Source organism: Copadichromis virginalis, linkage group LG12 (genome assembly GCF_057382275.1).
Source record: "Copadichromis virginalis isolate Kocher_CV1m ecotype Utaka linkage group LG12, C_Virginalis_male_GT1.1, whole genome shotgun sequence".
In the NCBI taxonomy this organism is placed as follows: domain Eukaryota; kingdom Metazoa; phylum Chordata; class Actinopteri; order Cichliformes; family Cichlidae; genus Copadichromis; species Copadichromis virginalis.
The window spans coordinates 32,151,367-32,164,931 of record NC_140629.1 but is presented as its reverse complement, the minus strand read 5'-3'; the positions used below and the strand labels follow the sequence as shown (position 1 = coordinate 32,164,931).

The 13,565-nt window shown below is 41.3% G+C and overlaps 1 protein-coding gene and 1 long non-coding RNA gene across 2 annotated transcripts; both read left to right on the top strand.

Moving 5' to 3' along the window:
- The first annotated feature begins 5 nt into the window (after positions 1-5).
- On the top strand, positions 6-2,856 carry LOC146697373 (uncharacterized). The gene is made up of 3 exons (XR_014923393.1): positions 6-76; positions 158-222; positions 704-2,856. It is a non-coding gene; the product is annotated as an uncharacterized LOC146697373 (long non-coding RNA).
- Positions 2,857-3,473: 617 nt separating this feature from the next.
- Positions 3,474-11,455, top strand: LOC146697372 (4-hydroxybenzoate polyprenyltransferase, mitochondrial-like). The gene is made up of 7 exons (XM_085476083.1): positions 3,474-3,717; positions 4,469-4,635; positions 4,816-4,937; positions 5,185-5,270; positions 5,375-5,508; positions 10,782-10,970; positions 11,082-11,455. The coding sequence occupies exons 1-7, from the start codon at positions 3,696-3,698 to the stop codon at positions 11,196-11,198; spliced, it is 837 nt and encodes a 278-aa protein (XP_085332209.1). The 5' UTR covers positions 3,474-3,695; the 3' UTR covers positions 11,199-11,455.
- Positions 11,456-13,565: the final 2,110 nt, after the last annotated feature.

The window sequence follows — 13,565 nt, the reverse complement described above, 5'->3', positions numbered from 1 at the left end:
GTTGTTTTCTGTTTCTATGGCCGGCGATATAGGTATTATAATGTCCAATGAAAGGTATTAACAAATCCTCCATACTGTAAGTGTTATATAGCACCGCATATTTAAATAAATGGGCGCTATTGTTATTAAAAACTTATAACAGAAATCCTTTTTTCAGGCTCGGTTTCTATCGCAGGCAGTTGGCCACGTGCTTGCAGTGACGATGCTTGCTGAGCTGCACAGGTCACAAAGATAGCAAGAAAAGCTTTGTTTTACCAATATCACCTTGGTATCCCAGAGAAATTTTATACTGATGTTGCAGACTTTTGCAGAGGGTCTGGCTTTTACAACAAGATGAAAGCTAAAACATTCTAGGGGAAAATTAAAGGATCTAGATTTGTGTCACATATCACATCTTCACAGCAGTTTTTGCTCAATATGTTTCAAATTCACTCTTTATATGTTCATGATGCGCAAATCCTTTCGAGGCAGATATCCTGCTTTAAGCAGGAGGCCGTTTGTGTAAAAAAGGAACGACCATCTCTCAAACGAGAAGGGGCTTAAGAGTTTATCTTTCACGATCTTATAATGCAGTGAATGCAGCCATTCCTCATCTCACAATGAATAGTACTCATACTAAAAAAGTACAAAATGAAAGCATGTTTTTCATTATCAACTGCACCACTTAACCAGCCACACTGCTCTGTTTCTATTCTCATTGTAGTCTTTGGGGCGATCGTGGCTCAAGAGTTGGGAGTTCGCCTTGTAATCGGAAGGTTGCCGACATACATCGCAGCTTTACGTCAACTCCGAAGCCCTTTGGAACAGGGCCCTGTGCAGCACTGTTCAGCAAGAGCAGTGAGGTTTCAGTTGTAATGCTGCTTACATTTGTCACATGTTTTTTGCATATGCAATAATGTTGCATATTCCACAGCCCTACCCTGTCTTGACAAGTAAATTTAAGAATCTGTTTAGGACTTATTTAGCTTATTACTCACTTTGAATTTTTTTTTTATTGAAACTAAGCTTCTGGCTTATTGGTGTTATTTTAGTCATTATGCAGCCGTATTGTTTGTAAAGTTGGTGAAGCCTGCAGTCGGCTGAAACTGAAGAAGTCACATAGATAAGTGATAAAATGTTTCTACTAAACGCTGGGTCCAGATGAACAGAAATAAATTTCTAGGATCCGATCAGTTTACACTGACTACTACTCCATGGTTGTTTTGTATGTTAACAAGAACAAAATAAGTGAAGTAGACTTACAGGGCTTGTTCAAAGAGGTTTTCCAACATATGGTTTTAACCAAAAAAGCATGGGTGCTTTTTCCTTAATAAGTGCAAAAAAAGAAAGAAACAGGCAATTGTTAAGAACGCCTTAGGTGAAGCAGTGTTAGATAAACTAACAAAACACTGCTATTAAAAAAACTATTGGCATATAAAAGCTTCCATTAAGCTGAATATTATTTATATTATTGCATACATATGGTTGACAGAAAGTGACCTCTGTAGCTATTTCCCATTGAGGATTGCAAAAGAAACCACAAAAACGAATAAAACCAACTTACTGATTGTTTGTACATGTGCAGAGGAGGCAAAGTGGATATACTGGATAAAGAATGCTGAATATGGAGCTGCCATAATAAAAAATAAAAACTAGTTAGTGTGAGACCTGGTTTTTATTTAACCAGTAAGGAAATTGTGATGCACACTCCACACCAGTTGGAGGCGCTGGTCCTCCAACTTGTCTGTCAGCCTCAAAGAAGAGACGACCAATGACGACCCAGCAGGGAAGTATTGATGTGGTTGTCATCTGTCCAGTGTTTGGTCTTTTTAAAATCGGTATATTCTCTATTGTAACCTTCATTGTAAGCTTGCTTTGGCGTTATATCACACTAGAGTTAGCAAGTGTGTTGGTAGCATTCAGAGCATATTTCTCCTGTTTTGGCTTCCTGTTAAATCCAGAATTGAATTCAAAATCCTGCTCCTCACATACAAGGTCTTAAATAATCAGGCCCCATCTTATCTTAATGACCTTGTAGTACCATATCACCCTATTAGAGCACTTCGCTCTCGCTCTGCAGGCCTACTTGTTGTTCCTAGAGTATTTAAAAGTAGAATGGGAGGGAGAGCCTTCAGTTTTCAGGCCCCTCTTCTGTGGAACCAGCTTCCAGTTTGGATTCAGGAGACAGACACTATCTCTACTTTTAAGATTAGGCTTAAAACTTTCCTTTTTGCTAAAGCATATAGTTAGGGCTGGATCAGGTGACCCTGAATCCTCCCTTAGTTATGCTGCAATAGACATAGGCTGCCGGGGGATTCCCACGATGCATTGAGTTTTTCCTTTCCAGTCACCTTTCTCACTCACTATGTATTAACAGACCTCTCTGCATTGAATCATATCTGTTATTAACCTCTGTCTCTCTTCCACAGCATGTCTTTTATCCTGTCTTCCTTCTCTCACCCCAACCGGTCGCAGCAGATGGCCGCCCCTCCCTGAGCCTGGTTCTGCCGGAGGTTTCTTCCTGTTAAAAGGGAGTTTTTCCTTCCCACTGTTGCCAAAGTGCTTGCTCATAGGGGGTCATATGATTGTTGGGTTTTTCTCTGTATCTATGAAGCGCCTTGAGGCGACTTATGTTGTGATTTGGCGCTATATAAATAAAATTGAATTGAATTGAATTATATTTTCAGTGATAGCTTAGCCTTGTTACTGTAACACCAGCTTGTCTCATGTAGGTGTGTACAGTGTCTTACCTAAACAGCTAAAACAGTCAGGTTGTTTCAGCCAAAAGTTTCACACATCTCTGTTTCTGTTGTACCAAATGTATTTGTTTAACCTTCGTTTGCATGTGTCTTTCTGCTTCTGTGTGTGCAGAGAGACACCATGTTCCCAGCCAAGCTAGCTTTGAGCACTCTGAAAAGGATCCACCATGGAGCTTGTTATCGATGTCAATTGTTAGATTATAATATTATTTTATGCCATGTTATACCCCTAACTAAAGATTGTGAATTATTATGTAGTTTTAGTTTTCATTATTCTCCTGAATTAGAAGAAGCTGATAACTATTGCATTCGTTAAACTGATTTGCATTACATTAGACTGCTGATTTATTGTGGATGAATGATATTGTTTTATGATGTTATAAGAAATACTGTTTGCAGAAAGTCATCGCCTTATTTGTCTGATTAGAAGAGAACAGAATATACTGGAGTTTTCTGCCCCAACTCAGCAGGAGCAGATAAACGGGGAGCCAAGGTCGTAGCTTAGGCGCCGTGTGAGAGAAAAGCATGTGAATGTTTAGGCTTTTATGATAAGGTGGGAGAACCAGAGGCTATAAGAGTTTGAGCAATGCTCCACCATTTTGAGATCTGAGGCTGTCTGCATCAGTGTCCATCTCCCACGTGTGTGATCATTAAAATCATCGTTTGACTTGACCCGGCCGGACCAGTGTTGTTATTGTGGTTTTTCTCTTGTCTCCATCCCCAATATTTTGAACCATAACACTTTCTACCTGCTTCATCCAGAAGGAAGGGATACAGGCTGGAGATGGGCCCCCCTCAGACTCCCGTGTGTGGAAGAGAAAGCCTAAGAACCAATCTGCAATCTGGTCATCAATAAGACTTCTTGAAACACAGCAAAACGGGAGAAGACGGTTCAGTTTATCAGCTGCTACTATAGTAAATTCAGCACCAGTACACGTCCAACCGTACCTCCGGCTGATGAGGCTGGACAAACCTATAGGTTTGTACTTATATGAACATCACATTGTTGGGTTGTCGTGTCTTCATTCGCTCACCCCAACCAGTCGCGACAGATAGCCGTCCCTCCCTGTTAAAAGGGAGTTTTTCCTTCCTACTGTGACAAAGCAAGCTCATGTACTGAGGTTTAACTTCAGCAGGTCATTATGACCATGTCTACACATTCATTTTCTGCTATGCAATGATTTTTATCTGTGTCAGTTTAAAAGAAAAATATTGATATCTAGAATATTGCAGAATTTTGACTTTATTCCAAACATGCACTCTTTAAGCCCAGAACGATTTTTAGCAGCATTTTCACCATGTTAACAAAACAGAACAAAACAAGAAGCTATATAACATTAATACAGTCTTCAGAAAACAAATGGCTAAAATAAGCACGTCATCTTTGACCTTGTAGAGCTATTAACTGGCACTAACAGGGAAGCATCTTTGTAAGCATGTAGCCCTAACTCATGATGTAGATAATAATTGTTAAAATTGTTCTTTGAAAGAATCCTACCAAACTGTAAAACTCTTATGTAATTACTGTGTAAGACAATGAGTCTAAAATATCTTGCCCCTGCATTTTTTCAGTGTCACTGCACAGATGCATCTAAAACCAAACCACATTTAAAATGCCACCAGATTAATGTAGCTATTGGCTGCGCATTCATCTCTTTGTGGGCTTTGTTTCTGTTCTTATCTTACTTCCTTGTTTAATTCCCTTGAAATTCATTGCCTTTTAATCATAGGGACATGGCTGCTGTACCTCCCCTGTACATGGAGCATTGCTCTGGCTGCTAACCCTGGATGCTTCCCAGATCTGGGCATGCTCACACTGTTTGGTACAGGTGCTCTTCTCATGAGAGGGGCCGGCTGCACCATCAATGACATGTGGGACAAAGACTTCGACAAAAAAGTAAATGAGATTTTCTTACAGCTGACTCCAAACAAAGAACAGGACATGTTTTTGCAATAAAGTAAATTAAACTTCCATTTCTAAGCAGACGTTAGACTTACCTGTGTCACTGTCACTCCCCTGCTCAAAGTGTTTATTTTTCAGCTCTGATAAATTGAAAGTGTTTGTGTTTTTGCGCAGGTGTCCCGCACAGCCTCTCGACCAATCGCATCAGGAGAGATTTCTCGAATGCAGGCGCTGGTCTTCCTGGGAGGGCAGCTCTCGCTTGCACTTGGGGTTCTTTTGTGTCTCAACTATTACAGGTACTCAGAATCAATTTTATGTATGAACGTTAATGACATTTTATTAGGAAAATATAAATAGAAGAATAGGAACAGGTATATAGGTTAGATTAAATCCTCCGAGTCATGAGAAAAAAAAATTAGTGCAACAGTTGAACTGGATCACAATATTACTACAGTGTGTTAATTTTCATAGTGTAACTAAAAGTGATTATTTATCCAGTTATTTTGCAGTCTTTCCCTCACATTGTTCAAAATGCTCTCACAGTATAGCTCTGGGTGCTGCTTCTTTATCTCTTGTTATCACCTACCCACTGATGAAGAGGTTCACTTACTGGCCACAGTTTGTGTTGGGTATGTGCTGTGTAAAGTTATCTTGTAGTGTTCTTTGTCTAGAGTTAATATTTTACAGACTATCAGAGCTATAGCTGTTCTCTTGTTCTCTTCTCTCACTTTAGGACTCACTTTCAACTGGGGCGCTCTGCTCGGCTGGTCCGCTATTAAAGGCTCTTGTGATTGGTCCGTGTGTCTCCCGCTATACTTCTCAGGAGTGATGTGGACGCTGGTATATGACACAATATACGCACATCAGGTAAAGTAGTGGGCCTGAGAGATCGCACCACTTCGTTCCTATTAAACACAATTCTTTCCTTAAACCAAAGGCTGAGTGCAGTAAATGTAAAAGAACGCTCTCATACACCAAGACTACCCTGAACCAATGATACCTGGCAACATGCTTTTTTTAATGCCAAATTCTGACACTGCCATTTAAGTGTTGCAGCAGAAATCATGACCAAGGTCATCAGCACCAGACCAGGAAAGCAGTTTTTCCAGTCACCTGTTGTCCAATTTAGCTTGCAAATGATAGCTTCAATTTCCTGACAGGAGCCCCCAATGTGCTTTTCTGCTGCTGTAGCCCATCGTGTTGTGCGTTGAGAGATGCTTTTTAGCAGATGTTCTTCTGAGTGGTTATTTGAGTTAACCTTGCCTTCCTATCAGCTTCCTTTCTGTCCATTCTCCTCTAACCTCAGACATCAATAAGGGATTTTTGCCCAGGTGAACTGGTATACATAATAAAGTGACTGTTGAGAACCTGTAAATTTAAGAAGAAAGGAACCGAGAAACTGAAACTAATTTAAAAACAGTTTAAACTGTGAGTACATGGTAGCTGTTCCTTTATATTTAAGAAATGCAGTTTAAGGGATTGCAGTTTACTGTGTTTACTGATGTTTTTCTTTGAGGTGAACATGAGATTAATGTGTCCTATGTTCGTTCGATCAATCAATCAATCAATCAATCAATCAATCAATCAATCAATCAATCAATCAATCAATCAATCAATCAATCAATCATTATTTATAAAGCACTTTTCATACAAAAAATGTAGCACAAAGTGCTTTACATAGTTAAAAGCAGCCCACCCCACCCTCCAACTCACTCCCCACACTCTCATTAACATAAATGATGTGAATACACACATATCCCCCCCCCCCCCCCCCCCCCCCACACACACACACACACACACACACGCGCACACTTAAAGAGTAAAAATTGGGCTGGGTTCACATGAGCCAAGTGAGGAAACACTATAACAGGGAGCCGTCTGCACCGAGAGCCGGTCACAGACCGCAGCCTCCAGGCTGGGCACACAGCAGGAGGGAGGCAAAGGAGCCCCCCAGCCAGGCTGAGAGGACCCCCAGCGACCCAGCAGCCACGGTCGATCACAGCCCCGGTGCAGAGAGCCCCCTCCGAGGAAACACTGGAGATATGCCACAATAGGCTATATACAGGGTAAAAAGATAAAATAAATAAGAAGGGGATACAATATAAATATAAATAGAGTAAGAAGATTAAAAAATGGATAAGAATAAAATCAATAAATATTAGGTAAAGCCTAAATTAATAATAAAATAGCAGGATAGAATAAATAAGCATAAAATAAATAAACGCTAAGTAAAAGCTAAATTAAAAAGGTGGGTCTTGAGCCTGTTCTTAAAAACATGTACGTTCTCTGCGGCCCTGAGCTCCTCCGGCAGGCTGTTCCACAGACGAGGACCATACCACTGAAAAGCTGCCTCTCCGTGAGTATGTGTCCTGACTTTAGGGACAATCAAAAGGCCAGTACCAGAGGACCTCAAGGTCCGCGAGGGTTCATATGGTAAAAGCAGATCTGAGAGATAAGAAGGCCCAAGACCATTAAGACATTTAAAAACCAATAAAAGAACTTTAAAATCTATCCTGAAACACACGGGGAGCCAATGCAGCGATTCTAAAACCGGTGTAATGTGGGCCCGCCCTCTGGTCTTCGTCAGCACACGAGCTGCCGAGTTTTGCAAAAGTTGTAAAGTTGAAATATTCTTCTTAGGAAGACCAGAGAGCAGGGCATTACAGTAATCAATGCGACTGGTAATAAAAGCATGCATCAGCATCTCCGTGTTGGCCCGAGAGAGAATTGGGCGGACTCTGGCTATATTTTTTAGATGATAAAATCCAATTTTGGTTACATGTTTAATATGTGGGATAAAACCAAGCTCAGAGTCAAAAATAACACCCAGGTTTTTCACTTGTAGCGAAGGACATAGTGAAAATGCCTCTAATTTAGACAAGAGTTTCTCTCTCTGAGCCTCAGGACCGACAATTAAAACTTCAGTCTTGTCCTGGTTAAGCTGTAAAAAGTTTTCTGCCATCCAAGATCTTATATCTAAAATACAGTTAAAAAGGGCATCCATTGGTCTGGTGTCATCAGGAGACACAGAGATGTACAGCTGCGTGTCATCAGCGTAACTGTGAAAGTTCACTCCATGCCTCCTGATGACACTGCCGAGAGGGAGCATATACAAATTAAAAAGTACAGGGCCTAAAACCGACCCTTGAGGCACACCACATGTCATTTTATGGATCTTAGAGGAGCATGTATCCATACTCACCATAAAAGTTCTGTCAGAGAGATAGGAAGTGAACCAGTTGTGTACAGCACCAGAGAGGCCTACCATGTGTTTCAGTCTGTTTAAAAGAATAGCGTGGTCTACTGTATCAAAGGCTGCGCTTAGATCCAGTAGCACCAGGACTGAGAGCTTTTGGGCGTCCCAGTTACATCTAAGATCATTTAAAACCTTTAGGAGAGCCGTCTCTGTGCTGTGGTTCACCCTAAATCCAGACTGGAATATCTCCAGGATCTTTCTATCATTTAGAAAATCATTAATCTGAGTAAAAACAAGTTTTTCTAAGATTTTACTTAAAAATGGTAAGTTGGATACAGGTCTGTAGTTATTAAAATCATTACAATCCAAATTGCTCTTCTTCAGAAGGGGCCTCACCACCGCCGTTTTAAAGGCAGCAGGGAAGACACCCAACTGAAGAGAGCAATTCATCATGTATAAAAGCTCAGCCTCAAAAAATCCATAAAGTGTTTTAAAGAGTGAAGAAGGGATTGGATCTACAAGACATGTGGTGGGTCTCACTGTGGAGAAAACTTTCTTAAGGTTCTCAGCATTAACCAGGACAAAGCTGTCCAGTGTCTCCTCAGGTACAATCGAGCCCGCAGATGTGTTTACAAACATATCGCGATTAGATAAAATATCAGATCTGATGGCGCTGATTTTTCCCCTGAAGTGGTCTGCAAACTGCTCACAGAGTGAGTCTGTGGGGGTTCTTTGGGAGCTGTTAAAATCAGGGTTAAATAAATGATCTATGGTGGAAAAGAGGACCTTGGGATTATTTTTGTTATTACTGATTATTTTGGCGAAGTATGAATTTCTTGAATTCCTTAATGTATTATTGTACACTTTAAGTTGCTCGCAAAATATTTGATGGTTGATAGTATTTTTATTTTTCCTCCACCTCCTTTCTGCTGCCCTGCAATTTCTTTTGAGTTTTTTGACTTCTTCGTTTCTCCAGGGTGATACGTGTTTTACGTTAATGTTTTTGGTGGTGAGTGGAGCAACGGAGTCAAGGCTTTTTTTCAGTTTGCTGTTGAAATGATTAAAAATCAAATCGCAGGGTGCAGGTAAAATCGCAGGGGGGCATTCGTCTAAAACCCTGGTAAAATTTGCAGCCACTTCAGAGGTTAGATAGCGCCTCCTCACAGTTCGCACCGAGGTCTCCCGCTGAATAAAACCGGTGATGTTAAAAAACACACAGTAGTGGTCAGAGACAGCCAAGTCAACAACAGAGGACACGCTGGTGGACAGCCCATGGGTGATGACCAGGTCCAGAGTGTGTCCTCTGTTGTGAGTCGGCTGTGTGACGTGCTGGGTAAAATCCAAACAGTGAAGAATGTTTAAGAATTCTTTTGATGCAGGGTCAGAAGGATGATCTATGTGCAGGTTAAAATTATCATATTATATTTTGAATGTATGTTTGTTAAAAATTCTGAGAATTCCTTGATAAAAGCAGCACTGTCTTTAGGTGGTCTATAAATTGTGACAGATAAAACTGGAGGGCTGCTGAAAACAATAGCGTGGAATTCAAAAGTGGTAAAATGATCAAGTAAAATTTGTTTGGAGGTGAGTGTGTTGTTGGCTAAAGATGCAGTCCCACCACCTCTCTTACCACTTCTAACAGAAAAGGAGAAATTAAAATTTGGTGGGGAGGCCTCAGTGAGAACAAACTGGTGCATCCGAACCCAGCCATGTTTCAGTTAAAAATAAACAGTCAAGTTTATTATCTAAAATTAAATCATTAATAATAAAAGACTTGTTCAACAGAGAGCGGACATTTAAAAGTGCCATACTGATTGAGACTGGTGGATTTTTGACAATAGAGTTGAATGGATGTTGATATTTTTGAAGAGGCCGGAGGTTATTAATGTTTTTGGAGTTACTAGATTTATGATAATTCTGTTGCTCTCTGTTTGTGATTATGACGGGTATTGTGTTGACTGTGGGAGAGAGAGGTCCGAGTCCAGAGTTTTGTGTATTACTGTTAAAAGTGGAACAAATATAGGAGCTGGGACCAGGGGAACATCAGTCAGTGGCAGACAGATCTGCAGGTAATGTCAATTTGGGGTAGTGACAGGGCGATGTGCGGGAGTGCTGTACGCCAAATGCCAAATTGGCGGACAGCAAACGGCGTCCCCAGGCGTTGAGGTGGAGCCCGTCTGCCCCAAAAAGATGCCTCCTCTCCCAGAAGGCATCAAAATTGTTAATAAAACCCACGCCGTGGGAGACACAGGCGGAGGAAAGCCAGGTGTTAAGGCTGAGCAGCCGGCTGAAACGGTCTATCCCTCTGCCACAGGTGGGGGTGGGCCTGGAGATAAAAGCACTCACCTGCAACTGACCAAGGAGGCTGAAGAGTAGGAGGAAGTCCAACTTCAGCAGCTCAGATTGCTGTTTGGGGATGTCATTGGTGCCGATGTGGATGATGAGCCGGTTAACCTGTGGGTGGGATGCCAGAATGTTGGGAATTCTGTCCACTATGTCAACAACAGTGGCTCCCGGGAACGACAGCGTGAGCGCCCCCCTCATCCGCATGTTCCTGACGATGGAATCCCCGAGGACCAGCGTGGAGAGAGGAGGTGCTACCGGGGGCTGCTGGCCATCTGAGACGCCCGCGCCGCGGCACCGGGGGTGTTCAGATGGAGATGCGCCAGCCGGACTGCGTGAGTGACTCCCAGGTAGCCGCGCCGTGGGTCCTCTTCTCCGAGGAGCCGGGGTAAAGCACAGCTCTCCGCGGTGAGTTTGCACCACAGCGTCGGGTTGCCCACCGCGGCTCCGGGGGCGTAGTGGTGGAGATGGCGCAGACCTCAGCGACACAGCGGGATGGCGAGGGCTAGCGGTCAGAGGAGGAAAGTCCACAGGATCCAGGATGTTAAAGTAGGGACCTTGATTGACTATGACCTCGTGTTGTTTTGTCTTTCATAAATAGGATAAGGAGGATGACATCAAAGTAGGAGTCAAATCTACTGCACTGAGGTTCCAGGAGCAAACCAAACCCTGGCTGAGTGGCTTCGTTGTGGCCATGATGTCTGGACTGGTATTAGCTGGGGTCAATGCTGAACAGACTCTCCCTTACTATGCTGTACTCACCGGTGTAGCAATGCACCTGACAAACCAGGTGAGGATCATGGTCAACTTTAATACAACATTTAAATGAGAAACATGCACAGATTCATGTGTTTTAAGATTAGGTTTTCCATTGAAGTATATTTATTTTCTTCTCTCGTAGATTTACACATTAGACATCAACAAACCAGAAGACTGCTGGAAAAAGTTTGTTTCAAACAGAAACCTTGGACTGTTGTTGTTTTTAGGTATTGTTGTCGGGAATTTGTGGAAAGAATAAAGACAGACTCTGAAGAAATGAACAAGCCTTCATATAATTAGAGACGATGTTTTATTACATTTGTGTGTTTTGTTTTTTATGAGAAGCACTCTTTTAACAACTTATGTATTTTCAAAAATGCCAGCAAATCTAAATTGAAATTGCTGCAATAACTTTGACCACCAGGGAGCAGTATGATTCCTCCTACCTGATGAATGTACTGTACGCCAGTGGCCTCATTACTTTGTTTTGGTCCATAAAACACATAAATATCTGGGTCTTTGCGCGACATCCTTCATAAGTCACTGGTTGACATTGGTGCTCTTTGTTTTTATTCTGGCCAGGCAGCATTTACCCACTTTACCTGTGCTTATGTGTCAGAAACCACTTCCAGTTATTAATTATAGGACTTTGGTGAGAGTCGGCATGTAGATCTGCAGACTTTACTGGTTCTTTTTAGTGCTTTTGCAACATGAGACTGCTCTCACCCATGATGTTTCAGTACTCTAAAACTTTTAAACAAATTTTAAAAAGAATTCATTTACATCCAGTCCAGTGAAAAACTAAGTTCAAGGTTCAAGGTTCTTTATTATTTGTCACATGCATAGTTACAAATAATAAAGAACCTTGAACTTAGTTTTTCACTGGACTGGATGTAAATGAATGTCCAGTGAAAAAAACTAAGTACATCTAAGTACATCTTCCAATATAGAAGGTATGTTTAGTTGCAATAACTTAATCATTTTCTCTATGAGTTTATCAGTTCCTTACATTGTTGTAGAGGAATTTCAGCCCACTCTTCTTTACAGTGTTGCTTCAGCTTGATATTTGCAGGCATTTGTTTATGCAAAAGTTTCTTAAGATCCCACCACAGCAATTGAATCAGGTTGAGCATGAAAAGGGGAAAAAACAAAGCTTGGACACTGCTAGCACGGCGCCCACACAAACGCAAAGCAGGGGCTGAAGCATAGCTGAATATGTTTCCAAACCAACTTCATTCTAAGCCAAAGACTAGAAAATACAGTGAAGCATAACTTCCCTTTGGTTTCACCTGCACAAGTCCAAGGTAGGTCTCCCCTGCAGAATTGGTTTTCCCTTCGTCGGGAGCAGCGCTGGGCTCTCCAAATCACGGACAAACAGTATCCCACATTCTTGATTTTTAGTTCACAAGCACTTGTTGTAATGACTAACTACTCCTGACATTTTGGAGATGTTAGCTCTTTATACAGCAAAGTTACAGCGGGATACAAATAACACCAGGCTGATACTGCCACGATTTGTCCCCCCCCATCTAAATCACGGACAAACAGCATCCCACAGTTGTTTATGTTTTTAAACCCATTTTGCACAGAGGCATTTTTTTTGGAAAAATTTATTGATAGCAATGTTGAATATTACACAGGAAAAAAACAACTACATGTAAAATAATTACACCGTGACGCCTCTGCCTTTCTAAATGGAGGGACAGTAACTGCGTGTTATATGTAAGCATGTAAAACCTGAAGATAGAGACAAAATACTGTTAATCTGAATAGCTGCCATTCTGCAATTCCTCTCATGTAAACAATAACATTGCCCACCGCCTGACATGAATAAAGGCACATGCCTTTAATGTTGCATGACGAACTCTGTATTCCTCGTCCACACATAAACACAAAAAATGAGTTTAAAAAAAAAAAAATCTCAGTTTTCGGTGATTTGAAACACCATTTACGTGTGGACGAAACAGCTGCGTTTTCAAAAATACCAGTGTAGGCGTGGACGTAGTGTAAAAGAGTTAGTAGTTTATTTTCTTACTACCAAGGTTATTATTGCTAACGAAAACTAACGAAATAATGAAAACTAGAAGTGAAAAAACATTTTCGTTAATGGAAATAAAAATAAAAACAAAAAAAGGAAAACTAACTAAAACTGTAATGAGTGTTCACAAAACTAATAAAAAATTAACTGCATTTATAGCAAAACTGTGTTTAGTTTTCATTGATGTGTGCGTGTCATACAATAGTCAAGGGTGAAAATGAAGTTTAGTTTCCAGATTTTTTTTGCTGTCTAATTATGCCAGCAGGTGGCAGTACGTTAGTCGAGTCGTCTGTGTTGCTGCTCCGTCCACGCGCAGAATCATGTCAGGAGAAAGCGCCAGATTCCAATTTGGGATTACTTTGAATATGACTGTTTTGGATAAAGCAAGTGTCTTGTAGTGGAAAGAGACAAATTATGAGGGACATTTCTAAAGGGAAAAAAATTCCCACAAACCTTAAAGTGCACTTGAAAAGCTCACACAAGAAGGCTAACCTAGCTTACCATGAGAATGTAAGGGAGCACACTCAACCCTCATCCCCAGAAAACAGAAGCTAACCCCAGGCAAGGCAGCGTGATGCATCCCGATGG